The sequence below is a fragment of the Erithacus rubecula genome (assembly GCF_903797595.1).
Source record: "Erithacus rubecula genome assembly, chromosome: 22".
Taxonomy (NCBI): Eukaryota; Metazoa; Chordata; class Aves; order Passeriformes; family Muscicapidae; genus Erithacus; species Erithacus rubecula.
In genome coordinates, this window is record NC_136674.1 from 4,453,185 (window position 1) to 4,480,489 (window position 27,305).

The following is a 27,305-nucleotide window of genomic DNA, read 5'->3' on the forward strand; positions in this document are numbered from 1 at the left end:
TGTTGCTCTCCCCGTGTGGAGTCAGCCCAGAGTTCTTTCTGCTTCAGAAGCAGCTGTTCCTCCTTTAGGGAACAGGAATGTGAGCTCAGCTTTCCTGCAGTGCAGCTGCTTTTTGGGATTCAGCCAGGGTTGGAGCAGGCTGTGAGCTCCACTCATGGCACAGCTTGTCTAGGCTTTGTGCTGTGATACAAAGCCCTATTTTTTTTTTAATTTTATTTTTTATTTTCTTTTTTGGAGAAGAGGGTGCAGAGGGGACAAGGTGGGTTACATATGGTGCTGTCACAGTGTCCTGTGTGTGCAGAGCACCAGGCTCTGTGTTGTGATGGTACAGGAGAGCTGAGGGGAGCCCTCCCCCTGCCAGGGCTTTGCCTTGCTGCAGGGATTTACATCTCAGCTGCTGCAGGGTTCTTCCCTTCCCACACTGTGGCTGCATCTATATTTCATTGATAGTTTCTGCTTTGACAGGAATGCTTGTTTTCTCCTGGAATGCTGTCAGCCAGTGAGGCAGTGCTTGGCTTTCTGCTCCTTCTTGCTCTGCTTGGCAGGTTGTGATTTTTTTATGGCATGTGTCTGGAGGCCCCTTCAGGAATGTGCAGGTCTAAGATGGCAATGTATGGATGTGTGGGAAAGCCAGAGCAGCTCTGAGGATTGCAAAGATCATCAGCCTCCATGCTGTGGGACCCTTCTGGCTGTCTCTGGGTTTCCAGACTTCTGGGTGACTCAGCTTTGTGGTAACCCTAGGGAGTTTCCAACCTTCCTCCTTTCCCTTAAATGACAAGGTGTAACTAACTCACAGGATGTTTTCCTTCATTTAGAAGTACCCCAGTTGTTCCCTCTCCCCTGGAACCCCCTCTGTTTGCCTTTGGCTCTTCAAGGCAGAGCTGTGGCAGTGCTGTGAGCAAACAGCCTTTGGGGGAGACTCTCATGCTGTCCTACAGCCAGTGGATTCCTGTTTAGAGAAACTTACTGACTGCAATGTTTATCTGTCACCAGTCTCTTCAATTTTCTGTCTTCTTTCCTCTCAGGTAGTACGTGCTCATATGTAGAGTTTCAGAGGTTTAAACAGCCAGTCTGCTTTTAGGGGTAGAAACGGATCCCTAAAGACCATTCACAGCTGACAACCCCACATTGCTGCTGTCATGCTGATTTCCTCTCAGGAGGAGGAGGTGGGAAGATGCCTCAAGTTCAGAGGCAGCAGGAACCTGCTTTTCCCTTCCCATGCGGCTGCCCTGCCTCTCCCTCGGGTTGCTTCAGCGTTACTGGCGATTGCAACACCCCTGTGAATGTTTAACCTCGCTGCTCAGCCACGCGGGTCTGGGGTGCTGCGGCTCCCATGCTTTCTGTATCAGCAGAGAGCTGCACCCCTGAGGGATGGAGCGATCCCGGGGCAGGGGCTCTGCTGGGGTTTGGTCTCATCGGCCTCAGCCTAGGAACGGACATTCCTGGCTGGATAATGATTGGCAAATGCGAGGTCACCGCGGTAACAGACCAGGGCGCGGGAGGAATGTTTCCACTCCATCAGGCTTGTCCTGCCCCCGGGCGCGATGCCAGAGGCTCGGCAGGGCCTTTCCGCCACTGCTTCATCCCTCAGGCCCTTCCCGGAGCGCGGCCGAGCCCTATCCCCGTCTCCGTGTAAATACCTGTACAAAGAAACAACCAATAAAGCGCTGAACGAACGGCTCTGCCTCCTGCCTCTCATTGCCCAGCGGCGCTACGGCCGCCAACCGCGCTGCTTTTCCCTCCCCGCCTTTTCCCGGGGCTCCTTTCCCGGGTCCCGGTCCCGGTCCCGTCCCTCTCCTCCCGCTGCCCACGTGCGCCTCCTGCGCTTTCCCGTCGCGCCGGAAGTGACGCACAGCGCCCGCGGCGTGGCGGAGGCGGCGAGGCGGCAGCATGGTGATGGCGGCGGCGGGCGCGCACCGGCCCGGGCCGCTCAAGCAGCAGAACAAAGCGCACAAGGGCGGCAAGCACAGCGGCTCCTCGCAGCGCCGCGCTGGAGGTGAGGCGGGGCGGGCTCCCCGTGCGTTCCCCGCCGCCCTCGGCCAGCCTGACCATTCTCTTCCCCCTTCCTCAGGCCGCGTCCCCGTCAAGGCCCAGCCCCGCCGGCGGCTCCGCGACCTGAACAGGGTGGACCGGCGGCATCAGGCGCTGCAGCTCCGCCGGCAGCGCAAGGAGGCGGTGAGGCCCCGGGAAAACCGGGCGCGGCCGGGCGGGTTGTTGCGGGGGAACGGGAAAGGATGGGCTCGAGTCTGTGCCGGAGACCGGCCGGGTTTGGGTCAAGCGGAGCGTTACCGGCGCGGGTGTGTTCGGGCTGCGCTGAGGGAATCTGGCCTTGCCCGGGGGCGGGAGAGGAGCGGGTTTGGGTTGGCGCTCACGCTGTGCCCTGGTGGCCGCAGGTGCTGGCGGAGAAGCGCAGCCTTGGCAGCCGGGACGGGCCCCCGCACCTCGTGGTTGTGGTGCTGCTGCACAGCAGGGCTGCAGCCCACGACTCGCTGCGCCTGCTGCAGAGCCAGGATTCGGTCATTGTCCGTGCAGATGAGGGCGGAGCTGGTGGCTTTGCCCTCCTCTGCCCCCGGCTCAAGCAGCGCTGGCGCTTTGTTGCAGCCCAGGCAGGTGAGGAGGCACCGCTGTTGGTTGGGTTCTTGTCCTGGTACCTCTGGCAGCCCCACTAATGGAGGTGTTTTGGGTGCAGGAGATCTTCACGCGGTCCTAGACCTTGCCAAGGTTGCTGATTCTCTGCTGTTCATCCTGGACCCTGTGGAAGGCTGGGACAGTGCTGGGGAATACTGCCTCTCCTGCCTCTTTGCACAGGGGCTCCCCAGTTATGGTGAGAGATAATTTATTATTGTAGCAGTAATTAAATTTCAGGGCTCTGCCACCTGCAGTGAAAAGAAATTTTTTCCTGTGTTGAGGTGGAAGCTCTTTCATTTCAAGTTATGGCCATTGCTCCATGTCTTGTTGGGCACCACTGAAACCAGTGAAACTCCTTTAGTACCTTACCGTGCAAATCTGGCCATCTGGGCTGCTGATATGTATTTGATATGAAGGACATCAGAAGGTTTTAGATCTGATCCCGAGCTCTGTTCTCTGCAGCACTGGCTGTCCCGGGTGGCACTGACCTGCCCCCTAAGAAGAGGATAGATGCCAGGAAGAAACTCTGCAAATCCATTGAGAAGCGTTTTCCCGAGGCCAAGCTCTTCCCCCTGAACACAGAGCAGGAATCCTCGCTGCTCCTGAGGCACCTCAGCTCCCAGAAGCAGAGGCACTTGGCTTTTCGGGAGCGCCGCGCTCACCTGCTGGCCCGTGCTGCTGAGTTTGTGCCCAGCCAGGACACTGACCTGCTTGGGACCCTGAAGGTGTCTGGCTTTGTCCGGGGACAGACTCTCAATGTGAACAGCCTGGTGCACATTGTGGGCCATGGGGACTTCCAGCTCAGCCAGGTGGATGCTCCCCCTGACCCACTCTCTTTGAACACACGAGTGGTTAAAGGACAGAAGAGGAGTCAGGATATGGAGATTCAGGTGTGTGGGGTGAGAGCTTTGCCAGTCCTCTTAGAACTCCAGGTTTCTAAACTTTCAGTGGGGAAATTGCATCTGGGGTTATGTGGGTAAGGAGAGGAGAAATGGAGTTTTATCTGTGTCTGTGTGTAATGAAAGTTGTGTCATGACATCATGAAGGGAGTTCCACTGGAGACTGATCTCAAGCTTGAGTTAGGTGTGATCAGATCTAGGAACTCTGCTCTTGCCCTTCAGGATGAAGCTGGAAATGGTGCTGATGAGATGGAGGAAGATGTCAAGGTCCTGATGAAGGCAGATCCAAGCAAGCAGGAGTCTCTGCAGTCAGAAGTGGTTCCTGATCCCATGGAAGGGGAGCAGACGTGGCCCACTGAAGAAGAACTGCAGGAAGCAGAGGGTGAGCAGAAGCAATAGTTCTGTATCTCTTCCTTATTTCTCTTGGGAGGGTTGTTAGAAACTTCTGTCACCAGGGTGGCTGTGAAGAAACATCTTAGTTGGGATGGCTTCCATCCCCAGTTCCATCAGGTGGCCAGCAGGCTGTGTGGTTTGCCTGGCAAGTTAGCAGATTTTGGCTGTCCTGTGCTGGAAAAATAGCAGTTCTGGCTAGATCTGGTTTATGCTGTCCTGATATAAATGTTGCTGAGGGGAAGGAGAATTGTTCCTGTATTAATCACTGGTGGGAATTCTACAGAATCTCTGAAGGCAGACAGGAGGGTGGTAAAGGTCCCCAAAGGCACATCCAAGTACCAGGCTGCCTGGATTGTGGATGATGGAGAAGAAGGCAGTGAGAAGGATGAAGATGATGAAGATGATGACATGGATGATGATCTGATGGAAGAGGCAGTTTCTCAGGTACCTCCAAGAGTTGATAGTACAAGTGATCTCCAGGCCATTATTGCACATTCTAGGAAAATTGTGCCCTTCCAACTTGCTTTATCTATAAAAGGGCATGATGCAGGGCCAGGACTTGCCTGGATTTCCACCCTTAAATCCCCACATGTATCACATTGCTTCTTTGGCCTGTTAGACCCCAGAATGATGGGCTGGGTTCCCACATCCCACAGTGTGAGCACACCCAGTGCTGCATGCCCAGCTCTGTGTGCTCACAGGCTCTGTGCTGCCCTGTGCCAGGAGGGGGAGAGCAGTGAGGAGGAAGCTGGGGAGGAGGAGAGTGAGACCATGACTGTGTCCGAGTGCCTGCGGGACGAACAGTACGACGAGAAGATGGAGGAGGATGAACAGATGCTGGAGAGATACAAGCAGGAGAGAATGGATGAGATGTTTCCAGATGAGGTGGACACACCACGGGATGTGCCTGCCAGAGTCAGGTAAGAAATGGGTTGGGTTGCTGGGAGAGGCCTTTCTGTTTAATTGGGTGAGGAAGCCTGTGATGTCTTTGCCGTGGTGTCTGAACCTGGCTGAAGGATTCTTGTGAAGACCCTTTTTGGCTCTGAGGCTTCCAGAGCAGACACTAGTTGGCAGGGAGAGCTGGGTCCTGCCCTGGCAGAGGGAGGAGGATGGCCCTGAGGCAAGGACAGGTTGTTTGGAGATTTGGCTGCTGGTTTGAGCTCTCTTTGTACCAAGATATTTTCTGAGGGCTAATATTTGCTTTGTTCACTTTGCCCTTCCTGAAGGTGAGACCCTGCTGACCACAGGTGGTGGTGAAGGATGGGATTCACCTCAATTGGTGAAGTAATTTGTCTTTACTGCTCTCTGTTCTCAAGGTTCCAGAAGTACAGGGGGCTGAAAAGCTTCCGGACTTCTCCTTGGGACCCCAAAGAGAATCTTCCAAGGGATTATGCCAGGATCTTCCAGTTCCAGGACTTCTCCCGAACCAGAAAGAACCTCTTCAGGCAAATAGAGAAGGAGGAGACTGAAGGAGCTTCGGTAATTCCCTTTTGCTGATCTCTTTCCCTATTGTATTCCTCTGCTCCCAAAGGAGTGACTTACCAGGGAGGGGTTGGGTGGATCTGTCAGCCAGCTGGTTCTTAGCATGAAGCCCTAAGTTCAGACAGTTTTCTCCTGGATTCCCTCCCTAATCCAGGCATATCTTCTGACTTTTTTTTGTTGAGAGAAGTGTTCACAACTGCTCCTGTCTTGGCAGGTGGGTTGGTATGTTACACTTCATGTCTGCAATGTCCCTGTCTCGGTGATGGAGAGCTTCAAGGAAGGGAAACCCCTGGTCCTGTTCTCGCTCCTTCCCCACGAACAAAAGGTGAACAAAAGAGATGGTACCTTGGAGAGATGTGCAGCTCCTTGTTCTTTCAGGCTGCATGGTTTGGGGAGGGTCTGGCTGCAGAGGGTTTGGGCTGAAATCTGCCCACATTGCTCCTGTTTCAGAGCAGGTCAGGGCACGCAGAAGCTGCAGGAGGGGTTTAGGATAAAGTGTCTTAACCTGGCACTGGTGACAGTGACCTTTTGGGAACCCATTTTCAAGGACATTGATCTCTGCTGCAGTGTCCTGTTGCTTTCTCTGCTGCCCAGCAGCCCCTCACTCTGCTGCCTCTTCCAGATGTCCGTGTTGAACTTCCTGGTGCGTCGGCATCCGGGTAACAGCGAGCCAGTGAGGGCCAAGGAGGAGCTGATCTTCCACTGCGGCTTCAGGCGCTTCCGAGCATCCCCCCTGTTCTCCCAGCACACCTCAGGTTTGTCAGGGGCTGGCTACAGCAGGAGTGGGGTTGGGAATTCTGCAGCTGGAAGCCTGTGATGTCTTAGCCGTGGTGTCTGAACCTGGCTGAAGGATTCTTGTGAAGACTCTCTTTGGCTCTGAGGCTTCCAGGCCAGGCACTAAATCACGGGGAGTAGAAGGGCTTGGGAAAGGTGGTTCAATGATCCAGGCAAGGTCCAGGTTCCATGCCAGAGGGTCACCTTCATTCCCAGCTACTCAGTGCCAGCAGAGGAGGGGTGTTTGGTGAACAGGGAAGATTGAACTCTGGAGTTTCCCACAGCTCTGAGGACTGCTCTTGGCCTGAATTTGATCATTGCTGTTCTGTCCTAGCTGATAAGCACAAGCTGGAGCGTTTCCTGCGTACAGATGCTGCCCTGGTGGTGACTGTTTATGCTCCCATCACTTTCCCCCCTGCCTCAGTGCTGCTTTTCAAACAGAGAAGTAATGGTGAGTTGATAAATGCTTAGGATGTGGTGTCTGGGAAACAAACTGTTCCCATACCCTGCTTACAAGTGCATCTCTCCAGAAAGCATGACTTGAAAAATCTGCCCCCTTCCTGCTGTTTGAGATGAACTCCTCTCCCTCCCTGTTGTCACTTGTCTGTCTCTGCTGTGGGGTTGCTCTGGGCCTGCAGCCCTTTGGGGAAGGAGTTTGTGGTGGGGAAGGGGTGATGGATGCACCTGCCCTGGTGCATTGGTGACTCTGCCTGGCAGGAATGCACGACCTCATTGCCACGGGCTCCCTGCTCTCCGTGGACCCCGACAGGATCGTCATCAAGCGCCTGGTGCTCAGTGGCCACCCCTTCAAGATCTTCACCAAGACAGCTGTCGTGCGATACATGTTCTTCAACAGAGGTACAGCTGGTCTCTGCTGGGAAGAGGGGTTCTGGAAGTTCTGTCCCTGTGGTTATGTGCAGCACAGCCTGTTCCTTACCTGCCTTTTGTGTTTCCATCTCCAGAGGATGTGATGTGGTTCAAGCCTGTGGAGCTGAGGACAAAGTGGGGACGCAGAGGGCACATCAAGGAGCCGTTAGGTAGGTTTGATTTGGTGTTGATCTCTGTGCTCCTGGCATGGTGTGGTCCTCCTGGGCCAGAGAGAATGCTAATGGCCTCTTCTGCCCTCTGCCTAGGAACCCATGGCCACATGAAATGCCACTTTGATGGGCAGCTCAAGTCCCAGGACACAGTGCTGCTGAACCTCTACAAGCGTGTTTTTCCCAAGTGGACTTATGACCCTCATGTCCCAGAGCCTGTGCCGTGGGTGAGGAGTGAGAGTGCACTGCCAGAGCGGGAGGTGGAAATGGAATGAGTCTCCAGCATGGCTGGAGTTTGTGCCTTGGCTCCCTGGATGCTGTTCTTGGCCCATGCACTGTGAGGACAGCACTGATACCTTGGACGTGTTACTGCTGGGGTCTGTACAGGGGCAGCTGCTGCTCAGGTACCAGCTATAGCTATTTATTTTAATGGAAAATGTCAAAAATGCCTAAGTGCCTCTGTCGTGGTGGTGGCCAGGAGGCTCTGTGCACCCCTTGAACTGAACCCCCTGGCCCAATGGGATTGTTTCTGTCCCTCATGCCCTGCCACGTGAGGTGTGTGGGGATTTGGCAGTGTGAAGGAGTTTGCTGGCAGCTCCTGTGCTGCTGAGAAAGAAGAGCCAAGTAGCAGATGGGGAGGGTGACTGAGTGCAGCTCTCTGGAGGCTTGGGCCAAAGCAAGGCAGCTGGGGAAGGGAGAACAGGCAGTGCTTTGTTTCCAGGCCCCCCACAGAGACAAATGCCAGCTTCCCTTGTCCCTCCACAAAAACTCCCAAACGTTTGGACTTGATCTGTTTTTAGTAGCGCGCAAACCACTGCACAACTTCAGAGTGAGGTTTTCATTCCTTGAAACACCACTCCATCCTCATTCTGCTTTCCCAGAGAGGTCTGTGAGCCAGGTCAGGGATCTCAGGTCCACATTTCCCCCACACAGCACGATACAAACGTTCTGCACATCCCCAGGGACTGCCTGGAACTGCTCCGAGAGCACGGCCGCCAGTCCCACGCCTGCTGTTGGCTCAATCAGCAGCTTCATCCTTTCCCACACCAGCCACGTGGCTCTCTGTCAGGACAGGGCAGCAGCTGTCAGTCCAGCAGCCAGCACAGGCTGCTCCAGGGCATCCCTGCAGCACTCTGGGAAGGGAGGGCAGAGCTCCCAACAGCCCTTTCCAGCTGGAGACAGCGTGGGTGTCACAGCTGCTGAGGTGCACAGGGGCTTGTGCTGCTCTGGGAGTGTGTTGGGGTGAGAGCAGGGGGGCAGGGCAGGGATGGAGGCAGCTGCCTGCTGGCAGCTACCGTGAGAAGGGAGCTGGGAGCCTTTACCTTGATTTCTTCCTCTGAGACTGTCAGGACAGCATCAACCAAGTCCCTGATGATGGGCCACGTGTTGGGTCCGATGTTGGTTTTTACTGCATCTGCGATGGTGTCCCGGGGGTGGAGGTTGGGGGTCAGCTCCCCCCGGACCTTGGACTGGTAACAATCATCCACATTGCTTGGCTCAGCAGCAAACACCTTCACATCTGGCCTCAAAGCCTGGGGAGAGCAGGAGGAGCCACCTCGATGACACCTGTCTGTGCCTGTCCCCTGTTTCTGTGTGTGCAGGGGGCTAAGCAGGCCCTGCTGCTGCTGCTATGCAGACCCCAGGCACCCACAGACTTTTACTGCAGGGTCTTTCTAAAGTTAAAAGCTGCTGCCTGTCTTGAGAGTCCTGCACTTCCCACAAGGAGCTTCCTGGATAAGCTGTTGCCTACCTTGATGGCAACTGCTATTCCTGCAACCATTCCTCCGCCTCCGACGGGAACCACCACTGCATTTACCTGGGGTGCCTGTGCAGAAAGGAAGTGTGAGGGCTTCTGACACTTTGTGTCCCCCTTTTTCCTGTGCCCCTGCAGGGGCTGTGCATTTCCCTCACCTGCTCCAGCACCTCCAGGGCAATGGTGCCTTGCCCTGCGATCACTGCTGGCTCCTGGTTGGGGTGCACCAGGACTCCTCCTGTCTCCTGGACCACAGCAGATGCTGTCTCAGCTCTGGACTGAGGGAAAGCACAGCTGTCACTTCTCACTCTGGCTGGGCAGTGTCCCTGGCTAGTCTCCCTGTGCCTTACCTTGTCATTGGGGTCACAAGGCACCAGTGTAGCACCATAGGCACGAATGGCATCTTGCTTACACTGTGGGGCTGTCCGGGGCACCACGATGTAGGCAGGAATCCCTGTGGAATGAGAGAGAAAGTAAATCCAACAACCCAAAAGTTCCAACAGCCGCTTTGAACTGCAGGAGCAGTCAATGCCTTGCCTATGCCAGCTCCTGCATCCTCTCCAATGGAACCAGCTCTGCATTTACCCTGTGCCCGTCTCTCGGAGCTGTGCTGGAGGGCGGGGGTGCAGGTTACCTTCTGCCTGAGCAGCACAGGCGAGTGCCTGCCCGTGATTGCCACTGCTGTGTGTCACCACGGCGCGGGGCAGCTCCCGGCCCGTGCGCTCGCTGTCCTCAACGAGGCTCCTCACCGCGTTCAGGGCCCCGCGGATCTGCGAGCAGAGACAGACTGTGTGTGCTGGGCTGAACGTGCTCGTGCTTCCATCCCCTCAGTCCTGGGCAGGCTGGCGGGAGCTGGTGGCAATCGGCGGAACGCGATTTCCCCTTTGCAAAAAGCGCCCTTTGCCCCGGGGATTCGCAGTGCCGCCATCCCCGCGCACCTTGAAGGATCCGGTCCTCTGCAAGAGCTCGCACTTGAAGAGCAGCCTCCGGCCGGCCATGCGGTCCAGCCCGGCGCAGGTGAGCAGCGGGGTGCGATGGATGCGGCCCCGCAGCCGCCGCTCCGCGTCCCGCACCTCGCCCAGCCCCGGCGCGGCCCCGTGCGCGGCCATGTGCGCGGCTCCGTGCGCGGCTCCGTGCGCGGCTCCGTGCGCGGCTCCGTGCGCGGCCCCGTGCGCGCCTGCGCGCGGCCCGCGGCGGCGGTTTGTCCCTGCGCGGCCGCCGTCGGTGCCTCCCGCCCCCGGCGCAGCCAAGATGGCGGAGGGGCTGGAGCGCGTCCGCGTCTCGGCCGCCGAGCTGCGGGACATGGTGGCGGCGCAGGCCCGCGCTGCCGGCGGCGGCCGAGGTGAGGGGCGCCGGGGGCACTCGCGACCCGCTGCTGGGCCGGCCCTGCCTCGCAGAGGCGCTTGCCCGTGGGCGCGCACGGCCCCGCGGCCGCGCTGCCCCGCTGCGCCTGGGGTAGGGCTTGAGGGCAGAGCTGCCGCCCCGCCGGCACCGGGCTGTCCGGGCTGGGAGCCCGCACCGAGAGCGGCCAGGCTGCGGGCCGGGCGGCGGCGGCCGGAGCGGCTTTGCCCCGGGATAGTCGGTCCCAGCCCTCAGGGTCCTCCGGGCCGAGCCCCCGGTACCGGCTGCGGTTCGGGGCTGCGGCCGGTGCGCGGTACTGACAGAAAAGTGAAGGGAGTGCAGCGGGGAACAGCCCGGCTCTGGTGGGGCGTTTAACTGTGCGTGCTCCGGCCTGGGCTTTGTAACGATGTTTTATGTAAATACGGTTGAAGGAGGAGGAGAGAAGCGTTACCGGGTTGTGAGCGAGAGGGAAAGGCGTCTTTGACTCGCTGCTCGTGCACCAACAGCAGGCAGGTGACTGCTGCTGAACCTGTGGTGATACAACTTTACTCTTGCTGCTTGTGCTCAAGGCTGGTGTTGCGCTCTCCCTGTGCTTTGTTGGTGCTTTGAGGCAAACCTGTTGCAGGACGGGATTTGTAAATGGATCAGGCTGAGGATTTGGTCAGCTGTGTTAGACTTCCTTATTTCCTACTCTTATTCTGTAATTTCCTGTAATATTGACATAGACTTTTAGACATCTCATGGACCTGCCCTGAGGGCAGGTTCTTTGCCTTGACTTGAATATTTGTCATGGTGTTTTTTTGGTCCCTGGGATTAACTTTCTTCTGTCTGTTTTTCCCCAGAAAACATGAAGGAGGTGAAGGAGCCAAGGCATCGCAAAGACAACAGGCGCCCAGACCAGGAGATTTACAAGCCCGGCCTCTCCAGACTGAGGAGCAAAGTTGTGTCACCAAAGCAAGAGACCTCAGAGAAGGAAAGAAGCAGAGCTGAGGAGGACAAGGAGGAGAGTGCTGGGGACAAGGACTTTGTGGGAGTGGGAGCTCCAGCTGTGGAGGACTGGGATAAAAGTGATGGCCCCAAGCAGAACGGTCCTTCACAGGAAAAGGAAGAAACAGAGACCAAAGGCGGCCTGCAAAGCCAGGAAAACTCATCCAAGCAACCAGTTGTGGATGAGTGGTGTCCAAAAACCCCCAGGAGAACCAAGAAACCAGACCAGCAGATCTACCAGCCTGGGAAACGCCTGCACTCAGCTGCTAAAGAGCCCTCCCTGCGCTCAGCCAGCGAGGAAATCACCGGGAGGATGGAGCAGCTGAAAGTGGAGGGAGATGAAGAGACTGAGAAAGGCGCTGGAAAAGACAACAACAGGAAAATGAAATCGAGCAAGGAGGATAGAGAGGGGGGCCAGGCAGGGGAGGCAGTGAAAGCCTCCAGGGGGGATAAAGGGAGACGAGCAGAGCGGGGTGACAGGGTGAGGAGGGTGGGGGATGAGGTGCTGCCGGGCAAGCTGGGCTCCACCAAGCGCTATTCCCGCACGGACAAGCGGCGCAGCCGCTACCGCACCTGCAGCACCAGCTCAGCTGGCAGCAACAACAGCACGGACGGAGCCCTGCTCGTGGATGGGGTGGAGAGGAGGCAGGAGCGGGCCAGGGAAAGGATACGTCCCAGGAAGCAGCTCTCCATGTCCTCCACCGACTCCTTGGACGACGATAGGATCGATGAGGCAGAGGTGTACGTGCCCAGCAGGAACTCGGACAGGAGGAGGCATTCGGAGCACAGCCGAGCTTCCAGGAGTGAGAGCGAATGGAGCAGCAACGGCAGGGAAGTCAAGGGACACTTTCGAGTGACATTTGACAGCAGGACCATGAATAGGGACATCAGCCTGGCAGATACAGATAAAAAAAAGTCCCCGAAAGCCTTAGAGGTTTCGGAGACGAGGAGCCAGAGCAGGGAGCCCCAAGGGAGGGGCCGTGGGATTCTGTTCCTGCCTGCCAACACGGACCTCTCTGCCAACTCAGTGGGTGTCCCTGAAGCTGCTCACCCCGGGCCCAGGCTCCTGCTGGGCGGGGCTGGCAGCAAAGGCCTCCGGAGCCGGGGCCGAGGGGGCACTGCCCGCCGGCTGTGGGACCCAAACAACCCGGACCAAAAACCTGCCCTGAAGAGCCAGACTGCTCAGCTTCACTTCCTAGACACGGATGATGAAGTGAGCCCCACCTCCTGGGGGGAAGCCCGCCAGGCCCAGCCCTCCTACTATAAATTCCAGAACTCTGACAACCCCTATTATTACCCTCGTGTCCCCGGGCAAACCCCCCAGTATCCCTACGGTGGATATTCCCTGCAGTATCCTATGGGTCCAACCAACGGGGTGTACCCAGGAGCCTATTACCCTGGGTACCCTGGCCAGGCAGGGCAGTACCTGTGTGGCCCACTCTCCCCTACTCCTCTGACCCCTGACATAGAGCAGCAGGTGAGGAACATGCACCAACAGGAGCTCAGCAAACTCCTTCGTGAGGCTGGGAACCAGGAGCAGCAGCTCAGCAACCTCCTGTCCAGAGACCGCATCAGCCCAGAGGGGCTGGAGAAGATGGCCCAGCTGAGGTTCGTGGGTGGGCTGTGGAGGGGGGAGTGAGTCATTTCCAGGGTGCAATGCAGGAGGATGGTGTCTCCTTGGGGATCTCAGTGGCTTGGAGATGTGGCACTGGGTTGCTGGTTTTTGATGTGCAGGTTCTGTTTGTTGTGTGCCAGTGGTGTGTGGGTGGTGGAAGGAAGCTGTGGGTGAGGATAGATGTCACTTCCCTGAGCTGGGAGCTAGGCTGTAGCTGCTTGTGCTTGGTGAATGCCTTGCAGGGGCACAGAGGAGCAGGACAAGCACCTGCTGCCAATTTTTGATTATTCTAGCTCTTGCTGGAGCTGATGTTTCTCAATTCCAGTGCTCTCAGTGTTTGTTGTCAGACTTCTGCTTTCTTACCTGTCCTTAGTGTGTGCTCAGGAAGCATTTAGTGTGTTCCTGGTGCTGTGAGTGGCAGTGCCTTCCCATGTTGTGTAGTTTTGCTCTTGATGCCACTCAAGAGTGGTGACGCTCCAGTGGTGATGCCAGTCTGTCGAGAGAGAAGTAACACTGTTGCCCTGGGGGCTGGTTAACATGGCTGTTACAAGTTTCTACTTGGCATCTTTCAAGTTTGTGACCTCTGTGTCTGCAGGGCTTGTCTGGTGGCTGATTTTCAGAGCTGACTGGCAGCAAATCTAACAAGTGAGCTCATTTCAGGGCTTATTCTGTGTTTTAGGCACTTGCTCTATAGACCACAGGTGGGATATGTCTGCCATTGAAGCAGCACTAGAGGTTTCAGGTCTTTCTCAGGTACTGAGGTGATCCAGAGCTGCTGTGTGGAGGGAGAGGAAACACTGTGGAGTGCTGCTGTGGCCTGTGGAAGCCCACCCTGCCCTGGCAATGTGGGCACAGTTTACTCTGTCCTTGCTGGCAGTGTCCCTTGTGTCTGAGTGCCTGCTGCCAGCTGTGTGGTGACTCTTACCTGGCATCCATCTGCAGAAATGTCCACTTCCCTTGGTGTTTGTGCTGTCCAGGTGTGTGTGCAGGCTTTGGGGACTGTGTGGGGTCAGGCAGTCCATCCTGGCTCTGTGCTTTGTGCAGGAACCCACCAGCATCCTTCTCTTATCCTGTCAGGCTGTTCCAGGCATTGCCACCTGGCTTCACTCCAGACTTTAACATCCACACTCTCCTACTGTGTGTGTAGAATTTGAAAGATTATAAGGAATAAGGCAGGAACAGCTGAGGATCCCCCTTACCATTAACTTGCCCCACATGTTTCAGAGCTGTTCCTAGCCTGCAGCTATTTTATTAAATTTGGGGGAGGAATTCTGCTCCAGCATCCAGACAGGGATGTAGGCAGCAGACAAGGGGAATGTGATTTCTGGGTCTCCAAGGCTTTATTTCCACTGCTCCCAACTCATTCATTTTTGAGGAAGCAGGGTCTGTGTCTCTGCTGTGTATTTTGGTTGAATGGAAGTGGATCATTTTAATGGCAAGACCTCTATTGCCCTGTGCTTCTTTGTGTTCTGATTCCTGGCCCAAACCTTGTGCTCAGAAGGAGCAAAGCCTGGCAGCTTCGTGTGTGTTTTTTGTGTTGGATCAGGAGACACTTGTGCCTTGCTGTTGGCAGAACTGTAGCCTTGCTTCTTGCTCTTTGCCAAGCCTTGATCCATTCTGAGTCACCTGTAGAAGGGAGATGCTCCTTTTGGATTTGCCCTCTCGGAGCAGGAAGGGTGTTAGCTTGCAGCAGCTGCCCTCTCCCTGGGGGATGTGTGTGTTAGCACTGAGTGCTGCTGGCAGCTGCATGTGAGCAGCAGGTGGCTCAGCACGTGTTCCCTGGGCAGTTGTTGTTGCACTGACCCCTCCCTGACTGTGTTTTGCTGTAGGGTGGAGATGCTGCAGCTCTATGAACGGTGCATCCTGATGGATATTGAGTTCTCTGACACCCAGAATGTGGACCAGTTGTTGTGGAAAAATGCTTTTTACCAAGTGATTGAGAAATTCCGGCAGCTCCTCAAGGACCCTCAGGGGGAAAATGCCCAAGAAATTCGGAACAAACTGCTCTTGCTTCTAGATGAGGTAGGAAGAGAGAAACATTCCCAGATTCCACTAAACCTTTGAGTGGGATTGACTGGTTTTTGGAAGTGGATGGCATAATGGGGCAACTGGTCATCTTGATCTTGTTCATGTCTCTATGTGCCTTAGGTCATCCTTATGCAAAGAGGATGCTCAGACACATTATGATTTAGTGGGGCAGGTGTAGGTCGAGGTAGACATCTGTTACAATTTAAACCAAAATTTTTTGGTTTGTTTGTGTTAATTGAAAATTGATGTACGCTAAAATGAAATGAATTCCCTGAAGTGGAGCTAAACAGAAGCATTTCTAGAGGTGTTTGTGGCAACTTTACCAAATTTGCTTGGAATTCATTCCATAAAACTGTAGCTCAGTTTAGACTTTGTACCAGGTAGGCTGACAGACCTAAGAAGATGTGTTTTAGAGAACTAGGGTGAGAAAAGGAACTGCTGGAGGCCTTTAATCCACCCTTCTCTTCAAAGCAGGACTCGTTAAACACTAAATGGAGTCAGTCCTGATTCTGTGTAGCTCAGTCTTAAAAACCTCTGGTGCTGGAGATCCCCTACATCCTCCTTGTTGTGTTCTGAAGAGAAACAGCCCAAGCCTCAAGGGAGATGGAGCTCCTTTCTTGCACCTGGCAGGGCTGTTGTGGTGATTTTGTGCTTGTCATTAGAAAGACCATAACATCTAAGTGTTTGTGTGTGTTTTGCAGGGCTCTTCTTTTTTTGACAGCCTCCTCCAGAAGCTGCAGGTGTCCTACCAGTTCAAGCTTGAGGACTACATGGATGGGATGGCCATCCGCAGTAAACCTCTCAGGAAAATGGTAGGTTGGCTTCCTCCTGGAGACTTCTCATCCTGGTAATCCTCTGCAGGATGCTGCACTCATTGTTCTTGCCCTCCAAACAGAGCCAGTTTGTTTGCAGGGAATCTTTCTCAGCTGCTGGAGAGCACTACACTCCAGTGCAGTAACATTTCTTAGCTTCCTTTGCAAAGAACTTGTTTTGTACCAGCTCTGTGTCCAGAGCTAATAAAGGAAAGAAGTGTCCAAAGGCACCCTGACCTTTCCTGGGGTATTGAACATGTTTTTGGTATTTTCTGCCTGTGGAATCTAGAATAATGAGGGAAAGCTGGCAGTTGTGCTGCCTCCCTGATGTGTTGCCCTGAGCTATGAGTGCAGGTGCAAGGGACAGCTGGGAAAGGATATTTTAGTCCAGCTCCATTCCCAGAGAGATGTGTTTATCTAACAGCTGTCCTCAAATTGGTCATGGACTGTACAAGCCCCTTCTGGAGAGAGGTGGGATATTGTGTCAGGCAGGAGGTGTTTTGGGTATTGGCTTGCCCCTACAAATGCAGAACCAGTGCAATGGAACCTTGTAATTTCATTCTGCTGCCCTTTTGTGAGCCCTTCAGTGTGTCACTGCCCTCCTCTTGGCTCTGTACAACCCCTGTGGGCTCGCTGGGGCTGCAGGTGAGTCAGGGCTGTGTCCCAGGTGTTGATGGCTGCTCTTTGCAGGTGAAGTATGCCCTGATCAGTGCCCAGAGGTGCATGATCTGCCAGGGGGACATTTGCCGCTACAGGGAGCAGGCGAACGACACGGCCAACTACGGCAAGGCCCGCAGGTAACACACTCAGCTGTGTCCTTCCAGCACAGCTCTGCCTCTGGGTACAGGGGTGCATGTCCTTTCATCCCTGAACTTGCCTCTAGCTAAAGAAGTCTTTCTTCTCCTTTTTAAAGTCTTTCCACTTCTCTGTTGTATCGCAGTCCTGTGGCTGAGTTTTGCTGTCCCAGCGAGCAAGCTGCCAGATCCACTCATTCTCCATCTACAAGTGGAGATGGTGGAAGTTGTTCTGTGCTGATCCTGCAGCAGGGAGGGTTTAGGCCACTGAGCCTGGCAGAATTGCTTTTGTATTTTCTGGTGGCTTTGGCATCTGTGTGCTCTCACTCCATCAGAACTTACTAGCACTTGTTGCTCCCTGCTCATCTGTGGGGTGAACCAGAGGTATCCTTTGTACATCCAAGGCATGTGTTTAATCCTTTTTGCTGGACATTGCATTGGAAATTCAGCCATTGTGGTCCCTAAAGGGTATTTGCTTCTGCAACTGGATCTGCCCTCTCTTGCCCAGTGCCCCATCCCTCCCCAGGACAGGCACAGCTCACTGTCTGTGCTTTTTCCTGCAGGCAGAGGGCACTTGTGGGAAAGGTCAGTCCCCTGCAGAAATGACAGTTCCAAGGGGACTTCTGCACCCTTGAGGGCAAGGAATGCAGCCTGATGTCCTTTCAATAACCCTTTCTCTCTGTTTTTTCCCTTCCCCAGCTGGTACCTGAAGGCTCAGCAAATTGCTCCCAAAAACGGCCGCCCGTACAACCAGCTGGCACTTCTGGCCATCTACACGGTAAGATGCTCCTCATGCAAGGATGTGCAGGCACAGGAAGAGCCTCTGGGATAGCTGGGAGATTCCATCTGGTGGAGAAAGGCATTGTTTAGGACAGTGCTCAGATGGTTTGGGTTTTTTCTTAAAAGAAAAAAAGCTTATGGCAGGATGTGCTGTGTGGATTCCAGCTGCTGTGGCTTCAGGCAGCTTTGTCAGATACACGCTACTCCCTCAGGGATTTTAGGGACTGTTTTGTGGGCTGTTGAGAGTGTAATTGTTTTAAGTTGAAAACACAGCCCACTTTTTGCATGAGATTTTTGTGCTCAGAGCCATCTGTTTGCTATCTTATCGCTGAACCTGTGGGCATTAGTCTAAGCAATATCCACACATGACTTCCTCAGGTTTCAGTTGTGCTGACTGCTCCAGCCATGCAGGAAAACCGACTGCAGAGAAGATGTAGCAGCAGATAATGAAAGCATCATGCTGGGGCACAGAGGCTGGCAAAGATCTGCCAGTTCCCAGCACTGGAAGATGCTGGTTCAAAGTAGATCAGTTCAGAACTGCAGACTTCAGAAGCAGTTTTCCTTCCTCACTGTGTCTGTTGCAGGCAGTATTGAGGGATAGGGAAGGGGAAGCACATGGGAACCTAGCTTTAAATGCCCCAGAAGGAGTGGCAGCTCTCAGCCAGTTGTTTCTGTTCTGTTGTGTTTTTTTGCAGAGGAGGAAGCTGGATGCTGTGTACTACTACATGCGCAGCCTGGCTGCCAGCAACCCCATCCTCACAGCCAAGGAGAGCCTCATGAGCCTGTTTGAGGAGACAAAACGCAAGGTGAGCCTTGCAGCTGGGCTGTGGGATGCTGCACCTGTCCTGTGCTGAAGAGCACGGAGAGATTGGTGGCTTTTGGACTTAGAGACACTCCTTACCTACTTCTAAGAGATTTCATGAGAGAGGCAGCCTTCAGAATTATGGTTTTGGGTTGGTTTGGGCAGCTGAATCTCTTGTTTCTGGGTCACAAACTGACTTAGCTGAGCTCAGCAAGGGGTGTTGGTTGCTGTGGTTTGCAGCATGACCTTGGCATGTAGTACAGTCATTGCTTTATTCCATAGGTGCCCCCCACCCTATCCTGATGGATAAGGGAGGCTGCAGTGCCTTTGTGTCCCAGGGACTCACCCCAAGTACAGCACGTGGGCTGCCACACATTCCTGGGACTGGACACTCTTTTCTTGTCCTAGGGTAGCAGGAGTTGAAAACTGTTCACCTGCACTGTCCTGTAGAGTCAGAACCAAATTCAGGGCCTGTCCATGAGTTACTGTGGTTGTGAAGCAGGGAGAAGGGCTAATTTTTCCATATATATGAAATTATACACTTGCCCTGACCCTTGATCCCTGGGTGATACGAGTGTATCCTGTGTGCCCAGTCCGAGCAGATGGAGCAGAGAAAACATCAGGTGCTGGATGTGAGCCCCAACCGCCGGGGCAAAGGCAAGAAATCCACCCTGAGACAAGTGGGAGATGATGCCACCAGGCTGGAGATCTGGATCCATCCCTCCCACCCCCGCTCCTCCCAGGGCCACGAGTCCGGCCGGGATTCCGAGCAGGACAACGGGCTTGGGAACCTCAGCCCCAGCGACGTGAGTACCGCGGGAGGCGGCTGCCGCTGCGCTCTCATGTGTTTGGAATGCAGTGGAATGACACTGGAGCTGTTTTGCTTTCCTGTTGCTAAATTTTCCAGTGTTTTGGCTTTCCCTGTGGGAGCTGTGCCTGGGTCAGGCTGAGGAGCTGGTGACCTCGTGCCTCTCGTGTTTAAGGCATGTTGTTACCATCCCGTTCTTGGCAGCGTGTGCTGGCGTGGCTGACTGGAACAGGACAGAGGCACAAACAGAAGATGCTGTACAGTGCTTCTGCTCTGAGGGTTCTAACTTGGGTGAGGTTCCTGGTGGGAAATGAGGTCAGGAGCTGGAGACCAGGGTTAACAGTGACCCTGGCAGCTCTGAGGCTTGTTCTGGAAGTGTGTCACTTGTCCCATTGCCAGATGATTGGAGGTTTGCTCTGGGAATGTGAAAACTGTGGTTTCAATTTCCAGTGTAGGTGTTACATTTGCATAACTTGCTCTGCTGAGAGGTTAGAGCAACACCTTTATTTTGCAAGAATTAAAAGTATAATAATGAACTGATGGTGTCTCCTGTGTGCCTGTCCAGCTGTATCTTGCAGGAGGGGCACGGGTGAACTCTGTTTGTCAGGCCCAGGAATGTGGGCAAAGGCAGTGGTGGTTGGGAGCTCATCCTCCAGGAATCTTTGCACTGCTCTGGCACATTTGACTTGCAAGAGAACTTGCCAGGGAGCTCTGGGCTGCCTGTCCTAAAATGGCTTTTAAGGATGGGAGTTTGGGAGAACTGGGAGAACCTTCCCTGCACACTGTGGGGCCCAAAGCTTCTCAGATTTGTGCTTTTGTAACGAGTTTGTGACTTCAGCTGGGTGGAACTGGGGTGAAGTCTTGAAGCTTTGAAAGATAAGCTCTGGCACGTTGCTGCAGCATTTTTCACATGTTCCTGCCCTTGGTTGTTTTCCCTCTCAGCTTTTCTTCTGGGGACTTTTGCTTCCTCAGCATCACTGAAAGGAACGTGCCAAGCTTTAGCTTCTCCATCTATCATTGATGAAGCTGCTTGGCATGAGATGCTGTCAATGTTTTTGGGGCACTGGTGGGGGTTTCTCTTTTGCAGAGCTGTCACAAGAGGCAGTGTAGCAGCTGGCAGAGTGGGAGGCAATGATGTGTTTGTAGTGCAGCACTTCGTGCTGGAGCTTCCCTTTGTTCTGTTCAGTGGGGTCTGTGCTCTCTGAAGTGCAGCTTGCTGGCACTGTCTGTACACACTGTCTGATATTTACCATTAGTCTTGATTTCTTTCTGTTTGAAACGTTGACTCCTGAAATGTATGAGCTTTCTGATCACAGAGAAGCCACACCATCAGAAATAGAATGGCAAAAGGGAGCTGAGGGCCTGGGTTTGGGCACTGCTGGTTTTGGCAGCCAAGATATTTACTCTCAGGCTGCCTGTGCTTGCTGTGGGGCAACACTTGAGTTGGCACAACTGCTTATGGGGCCATGTCACCCAAAATAACCACGTGGAAAGGAAACCTGAAATGTGTGTCTGTGCCAAAGCTCCCGAGCTGTGAAGCCGTGGGCTGGATAAAGAACAGCAGCTTTGGGAAACTCTGGGCTCCTTCCTCACTGGAGCTGCAGCCTCTCAGCCTGTTCCTCACAGCATCCCCGGGTGTTTTGGAGCTGCTGGGCTGGGGAGGAGCCGAGCAGCCCTGAGTTGCCACTGTGTGGCACTGTTTGGCCTCGGAAGGGCCTGCCTGGCCAGGACAGGAGCAGGAGCTGCACTGGTGCTGGCAGCACCTCTGCCCCACATCCCCGGCCAGCAGGAAGGGAACAGCTCTGCTCCCAGGGGACATGTGCCAGCGTTTGTGTGTCATTTTGGGGAAATAAGGCTAAATGTGTCATTGTCTCCCAGTCCCTTCCTTGCCAGCTTCAGCCCTTGAAGAGGCAGAGGCAGGCTGTCTTCTGTGTTGGCCCTGAGAGCTGTGCTCTGCAGGTGACAGAGGCATCAGCCTTATGGCAGCTGTTTCTGGGCCAGAGAAGGGGATCTGGGGATTTTGCAGGGCAGAATGGGTAAGTTCAGATGCCAGCAGCAGATACAACACTGCAGGTAGAGATATAACAGCTCTGGCTGCATTCTGGGTGGGGTGTGGAAGAGGCTGCTTGCACCCTTCAGCCAGAGGCTGTTGTTTTGAGCCCAGACATAGGTGGTTTGACTGTGGGGATTCTGGCTGTTCTACAGGTGGCAAGAAGTTTATTGGGGATGTTTTCTGTCCTCTGTAGTCACTCTCTTCACTGTGCATGTGGTGAGGTGCCAGTCCTGTGATGTGACACACTTTGCAGGGAGCTACTGCTGCTGCTCTCCCAGGACCTGCTGGTGTTTGTGCTGCATGTGCCATCACATGCTTACCCACCTCTGCTCAGGACTCACTTCATTTTCCCTTATGCAGCTCTCTACAAAGACCCCAAAATTGCTTTATTTCAGGGTCAGGAGCCCACAGCCTGGAGTTAATAATTGGGATGGCAAGAGTGAAAAGGCCAGCTCAAACTGCAGCCATTTCTGGGGTGAGGGAAGTGTGTGGGGCTGGCAGTTTGCTTGCACTGTGCTTTTAGGTAGAGGCTTGGCAGAGCTGCCTGTTTCACAGTTTGCTCCATCCCCTTTTCTAGGAAGATGCAGAACTGGAAGAACACACCACCTGTGCACAGCAAGGGCTGTAAATCTGTGTTTGGCCCCTTCCCCTGTCACTGGATTTGGCACTGCTAGCACACAGGACAAGGGACAGTTTCAGAGTGAGCTCAGGAGGTGTTGGAGTTGCAGCCTGGCTATTTTGTGCACAGGGTTTTGGCTGTTTTGGCCTTTTGGGGTTTCATTCTGTGAATGGCTGCTCTCTGTGGTCTCTTGTACGTTGCATGTTTCTGGGTGTGCAGGCTGACCCTTTACCTGGCAGTATCTGGTCACTTTGTGTGCAATTCCAATGAGAAATGCTAAAAAAAGGAGGCTGAGTAAGTGAGCAGCTGTGTTGGTGAGCCTCTGCCATTTCTTCTCTGCCACTGGTTTCATTTGCCATGGGTCTGTATTCATCTCAAATCTGATAGTACTGTAAGCTGTTTGCTCTGCAGGCTGTGAATTGGTAAAGTAAACAGGGCAAACGGGCTGTCAGTCTCTTGAGAAAGTGCTAATATTACACTGAATTTGAGATTTTAATCACTCCTGTCAGGAAATGCTGAGCTAAGGTTCTCACAATTGCTGCTGCCTGCTGCCTGTGCTCTGCAGTAGACACTTCCTTGTGTTACCACACAGCATGCAGGCACTAATAAAGATTGCTGCAGCTAAGATTAGGGAAGAGAGGTTTTCCCTTGGCAGGCCAGTAATTGAATAATACTTCTCTCCAGATGTCTGAATACTTCATCATCATTAAAGAATTAAGTCTCTTAGCCTCTTTGTGAGAGGTCAGTCATGAAGCACCATCAAAAGTTTGGTAGGGCCACCAGAAAAGCTCTTGGGAAAGCAAAGGCCAGAGTCAAGATCTGCTGTCATAGTCCTGTGTATCAGCTGCAGGAATATTCCCATTTTCCTCCAGCCTGCTGATCAGAGATAAAGGTTTTGAATTTACCTGATGCTGGGTGCCCATGGAGCAACAACCCCTTTGCAGTGGCAGAGAAATTGGGGTGGAATCATTAGCTCTAGATTTCAGAGCAGGTTTTAACTTCCATTTCTTTACCCAGACTTTCTTCTCAGCAGCAGGGAGTGTGGAGCACTGCACCAGGGTTTCCATGAGTGAGCAGTAAATACCACTAGGAGGCAATTTTGGGAATGCTTGTGCATCCAGGAGCTTGAGCAGGGGTTTGGGGCTGCCCAAGCTACTTCCTCATCAGAGGCCATGTGTCCTTAGTAGAAAGGGTCCCTGTCCCAGTCAGCTCTTGCATGTTTCACATCTATTTTTCCCTGGTGATGTTTGTTGTTCCTGCTCTGTGCACTTGTTCCTCTTGGGCAGCAGCCACTTGGGTGACTGGGCTCCTTCTCCTGCCTTTCAATCCATGCAGCTTTTCATCTGGTGGAGCTTGGGCTTTGCATCTGGAGGGATAAAAACTCATTTTAGTCTGGTAGCAGTTGTGGTGGGGGTTCTTGGGCATTCTGCTCCTTTAGCCTGTCCTTTGCTTGGACCAGTCACACACAGGACCAGAAGTGACCTGTGTTCAGAGTTGGGGTTGCCTGAATGTCACTGCCTCTGCTCCCTGGGAGTGTCTGGTTTGTTCAGAGACTGTTGTGGTGTGAGCTGAGTGTCTCTGAGCATGGCCAAACTCTGCTCATGCAAATATACCCCAGAGACACCCCTGTTTCTGAGAGCTTCTCCCTCCACTCTCAGCTCTTCACCTTGTTACTCTGTTCCATTACACATGACTAGAGGTAAGTGACAGGCAGAAGTGGAAATGATGTATTGCTGTAATGATGGTTGTTCTTCCATACAGATGCACGGAGAAGAGGCTGCTTGGGGAACTCATTATTTTTGGTGCATCCCTGCCAGGCTGGTGGGAGCATTTCTCCTCACTGCCAGCATGGTTGGGTGGTTTCACTCAGGACAGGGAAAGATTGATCTTTTCTTTGCAGACTCCTATGAATAATCTTTGCTGGATGAAGTACAGGGCTCCTACAGGGCTCTCTCATTTGATCCTTCCATTGTGTCAGGTGGGCAAAGCCCTCAGAATGGTCAATTTTAGGAGCCTGTGGTCTGGAAAATGAGCCCAGGCAGCTTGGGGCTGTGCTAACCACAGTGTTTAGATGGGCAGGGTGAAAGCACAGACCTGCTGCCTTCCCCCCACTACTGGGGCATGGCTCCCCAAAGAGGTAACCCTGCAGGCTGCACATGGTGTCCTATACTGACTTTTGCATGCTTTTAGGGTTTTTTTTTAACCCTAAACTGGATGCTGGTGCAAAGACTGGAGGGAATGGGACCCACTAGCCCAGCAGTGCCTGGACATGCCCTGTGTGCTGCTGCTGGAGCTGTTCCCACACCAGTTAAGCATCTGCCCTACCAGAGCAGTGGTGTAGGTGTGTCCCAAAGGGAGGGGACACGTGAGGGAATGTCCTCTGGGCTTTTTCTCACAGAAGGAGCCAGTGGGGTACACACAAGCTGTTAGTGCCAGCACCTTGTCACAGGAGGGTGTCTTGTGTCAGGAAGTTTGTCCCCTCTGTGGTTAGATGCTCTCTAGTATTGGATGTGATCCTGTCTGTGTTCTGGGATGTCCTTGCTGTCAGGGGATGGCAGCCTGTGCTGATCCACACCTCTGCAGAGCTGCCAGCCTCTGCTGAGCCTCCCCTGCAGCACAAGGCACAGCAGAGATGCTCTCTGGGATGGGAATGCCAGGCACCAGCAGTCAGCTAAGGGCTGCCTTCCCTTATTTCTGGCCTTGATCCACCACCCACATGAGAGAACAGCAAGAGCTGTTGCATCTTTAATCTTTGTGCCCAGAGCGAGACTTGAGAGGGAGAAGTGTGGAGTTCCCTCTGTCCTGCCCTCATTTTCCTCACCCCCACAAGCTTGCAGGAAGCTGTTGGGTTTGGTTACTCATTCATGGAGGTCAGGTCTAGGTCTGGGGTTTTTTTTTCCTTTGTGTTTAGGAAACAGTTTACAAACTGTTTTGAGCACGGGGGAGCTGGTGGCGTGTGAAAGAGACTTGTCAGCCTCTTTACTGCTGGACTTGCATTAATTCTGTGCCCTGCCTCCTTTGCTGTAATCTTTTTATTGGTTGGCAGCGTGAGGATTTCTGAGTGCTGTCCCCTGCCTGCAACCCCTCTGCCTCCTGATATGACCTCAGCCACCAAACCACCTTGGGGCTTTATTTTTACTCAAGCCGTTTTGTTTTGTGTGGTCAGGTTGATTTCTTTCCCTCAGCAGTGAGAAAAGTTCTCTGCAGAGGAAGTAAAAGAGTGCCAGGCTGCAGTTGAAACTGGTTAAACACCAAAACCACACTCCTGGTCTCACTGGGTTTGAGACGTGACACTCAGCCATGCAGCTCAACACTGGCTTTTTTTGCCTGCCAGTTGTGCACCATCCCTGCTTGCACTTTGTTTTTTAAATAAATTGTGTTTTCACTTCAAATTGCTGATAAAAACCTTCTCAGCTGCAATTCTTCTGTTAGCAATCCTACCAGAAAATGCTGTTCCACTTTGCTTGGGCTTGTGATGTTCCGTGGATGCTCAGTGCTGCTCCAGCAGAGCCCAATTCAGCGTGTGCACTCATGTCATGTAGAACCCAAATGTTGCTTTCCAGCACAACTTGACCTTTTGTCACTACTCAGAAAGTGAAGATTGAGCTATTTGTAACAGTTTCCAGAAGTTGGTGTTGATATTTCCCCCCCCACCCCCGCTTCTTCTTTTTAGTTGGTGGTTTTATTTAACTGTGAAGAACAAGGCAGGGACTAATATTGCCTGAATGGGAGAGACCCTGGCATGTTCTCCTTCTGGCAACAGGCATCTGGTGCTAATGTGTGTGGTGGATCAGAGGTGGGAGCATTACAAGGACATCAATGAGCTGTGCCTTTGTGAGGGGCTCTGCTCTATCCCCGTGCTCAGAGAGGCTGTGGTGAGGGGAGAGAGACTTCGTGTTCCAACAAGCTTCTCATACCCCAAAACCAAGTACAATCATCCAGAAACCGCCTCTCCCTGTCAGTCACTCTTTCCTCATTTCCTCTCCTGCTGGTGCTGATCAGGCAGGGATTTGTGTGTAACCAAACCCCCTCCTGCTGCTGCACACGAGGCCTTTCTGGAGCAGTGGGTTTGATGATCCTGGTGGTGTTGGGAGGGAGAGTTTGCACTTGAGATGAGAATGCTGCCAGAATTGGCAGTACTGGTAAAGGAAGTAAAACATCTTAATAGCAGGGTTGGGAGATTTCCCAGAGCAGGGTGAAGGCTGTAGACACTGATTTCTCTTGAGATCTCTTTTTTGTTGTTAGTCTAACCTTGATCTTTGTCTGAAGTTGGCCCAGACCAACGTTTCCTGCTGTCTGTTGTAGACTTTTTGAGATTGGCACCTCGTATCCCACAGCCAAACCTCTTAGTTCTGCCATGGGGAATGTTTATTCCTCTTCAGTGTTGAATGAGCCATTTCCAGACAGGCTTCACATCCACTGTGGAGGTGGGTACTAGGAAAGAAACTTCCTTCCGGAGGATCAGGGAGTGGAACCTGCTGGAGTCTGTGTCATTTCCTCTGTCCTTGGCTCTACTCTTCCTCCCCAGCAGACTTCACTGCTGCATAATTCAAAGTGGAAGGGAGATGCAGCAGGGTGGACAAGTACCTGTGGGAGCCTGAGGCACAGCCTGGCTGGGAGCAGCTCTGTTATCCAGGATGGGGAGAGTGGGGATGGGAAGGTTGCGTGAGATAATGCTCTCATCCTTCTGGAAGGCTCTGTCTCTGCTCAGCCTGTTGTCCAAATGTCTCCTCTCTTGGCCCAACTCCATCCTAAGCCTTTCAGGGTTCCATTTCTTCAGTCTTCACCCTTCTTTAATGTCTCACATTATCTCCCTCCTCTGTGCTTTAACCCCATGAAAAATCTACTCTGGAGTAGTAAAGAAGGCTGACAACACCCTGAGCTGCCTTAGGAGCTGATTTCTTACGACCAGAATTCATCACACGTTTCTTTGTGTCAGTTTTCTGTCACAGGAAGGTGAACACTGTTTATTCCTGGCAAACAGTGAGAGTGTTGGAGTATAAGCTGCTTTTGGTTGGGGCTGCTTTAGTGCACATGTGGCCTCCCTGTTACCTGCTGGACACAGAAAACTCTGCCTGGGCTTTCAGTGCTTAACCAGATGCAGCCTTGAAGAGCTGAGCTTGTATCCTAAACGACCTGCAGCACCAGAGCCAATTTGTGAAAAGTTTTGTGTCAAAAGTGAACTTGATATCTCAGCTGAGGACTCTCTGGCGTGTTTGCATAGATTCAGAGAGTTTATGGTCAGCAGGGACCATTAGATCATCTGGTCTGATCTCCTGTATATCACAGGTCCTTAAATTTCACCCTGCTACTCCTATATGAAGCCAAGTAACTCGTGTTTGGCTAAGGCAGTACTTCCAGAAACACATCCAGCCTTGAGAATCCACCCTTTTCCTGGGGAGTTCATTCCAGTGGTAATTGTGAGATGCTTTTACCTTATTTACAGAGTGAATGTTCCCAGTTTGTTCCCATGCTTTGCTCTTCTGCAAGTGTAAAGAGCCCTTAAGTACCACGGAGGCACTTTACACCCAGCAATCCAATCACCTCCCAGTCTTATTTTGATAACACTGAACAGATTGAGCTGTTGAAATTTTTCACTGCAAGGCATCAGTTCTAGCCTTTGAATCACTTTTATGGCTGTTTTTTTGGATCCTTACCAATTTTTCAGCATCTTTTTAAAAATAAGGGCACTAGAGCTGG

General features: G+C 53.3%; 3 protein-coding genes across 4 annotated transcripts in view; 2 read left to right on the top strand and 1 right to left on the bottom strand.

The window, feature by feature from the left end:
* Positions 1-1,544: 1,544 nt before the first annotated feature.
* On the top strand, positions 1,545-7,662 carry TSR1 (TSR1 ribosome maturation factor; the record flags this gene model as incomplete). The annotated part of the gene is given in 16 exon segments (XM_079324821.1): positions 1,545-1,907; positions 1,909-1,996; positions 2,072-2,175; positions 2,394-2,610; positions 2,690-2,824; positions 3,091-3,518; positions 3,750-3,909; positions 4,204-4,364; positions 4,644-4,840; positions 5,237-5,399; positions 5,617-5,727; positions 6,025-6,157; positions 6,511-6,627; positions 6,894-7,034; positions 7,139-7,213; positions 7,310-7,662. Coding segments are annotated over 16 exon segments (2,772 nt in total). The 3' UTR covers positions 7,489-7,662.
* Positions 7,663-7,991: 329 nt separating this feature from the next.
* On the bottom strand, positions 7,992-10,102 carry SRR (serine racemase). The gene is made up of 7 exons (XM_079324836.1): positions 9,905-10,102; positions 9,601-9,736; positions 9,317-9,420; positions 9,125-9,244; positions 8,964-9,038; positions 8,536-8,745; positions 7,992-8,275 (listed from the first exon to the last, which is right to left on the bottom strand). The coding sequence occupies exons 1-7, from the start codon at positions 10,073-10,075 to the stop codon at positions 8,078-8,080; spliced, it is 1,014 nt and encodes a 337-aa protein (XP_079180962.1). The 5' UTR covers positions 10,076-10,102; the 3' UTR covers positions 7,992-8,077.
* A 51-nt stretch (positions 10,103-10,153) lies between these two features.
* The window catches only part of SMG6 (SMG6 nonsense mediated mRNA decay factor), a 103,935-nt gene continuing 86,783 nt past the window's right edge, over positions 10,154-27,305 (top strand). For both annotated transcript variants that reach the window (XM_079324819.1, XM_079324820.1), the window contains exons 1-8: positions 10,154-10,308; positions 11,150-12,902; positions 14,739-14,931; positions 15,639-15,749; positions 16,440-16,546; positions 17,243-17,321; positions 18,019-18,129; positions 18,719-18,931. In XM_079324819.1, coding sequence (XP_079180945.1) covers positions 10,218-10,308; positions 11,150-12,902; positions 14,739-14,931; positions 15,639-15,749; positions 16,440-16,546; positions 17,243-17,321; positions 18,019-18,129; positions 18,719-18,931 — 2,658 coding nt within the window. In that variant the 5' untranslated portion in view covers positions 10,154-10,217. The remainder of the gene's footprint in view (positions 10,309-11,149; positions 12,903-14,738; positions 14,932-15,638; positions 15,750-16,439; positions 16,547-17,242; positions 17,322-18,018; positions 18,130-18,718; positions 18,932-27,305) is intronic.

Coding starts and splice junctions, on each gene's coding strand:
- SRR (XM_079324836.1), bottom strand. CDS start 10,075: ATGGCCGCGCACGGGGCCGCGCCGGGGCTGGGCGAGGTGCGGGACGCG. Junction 9,421..9,600: donor CTGTGCTGCTCAGGCAGAAG/GTAACCTGCACC, acceptor CTCATTCCACAG/GGATTCCTGCCTACATCGTG. Junction 8,746..8,963: donor GAATAGCAGTTGCCATCAAG/GTAGGCAACAGC, acceptor TGCTCTCCCCAG/GCTTTGAGGCCAGATGTGAA.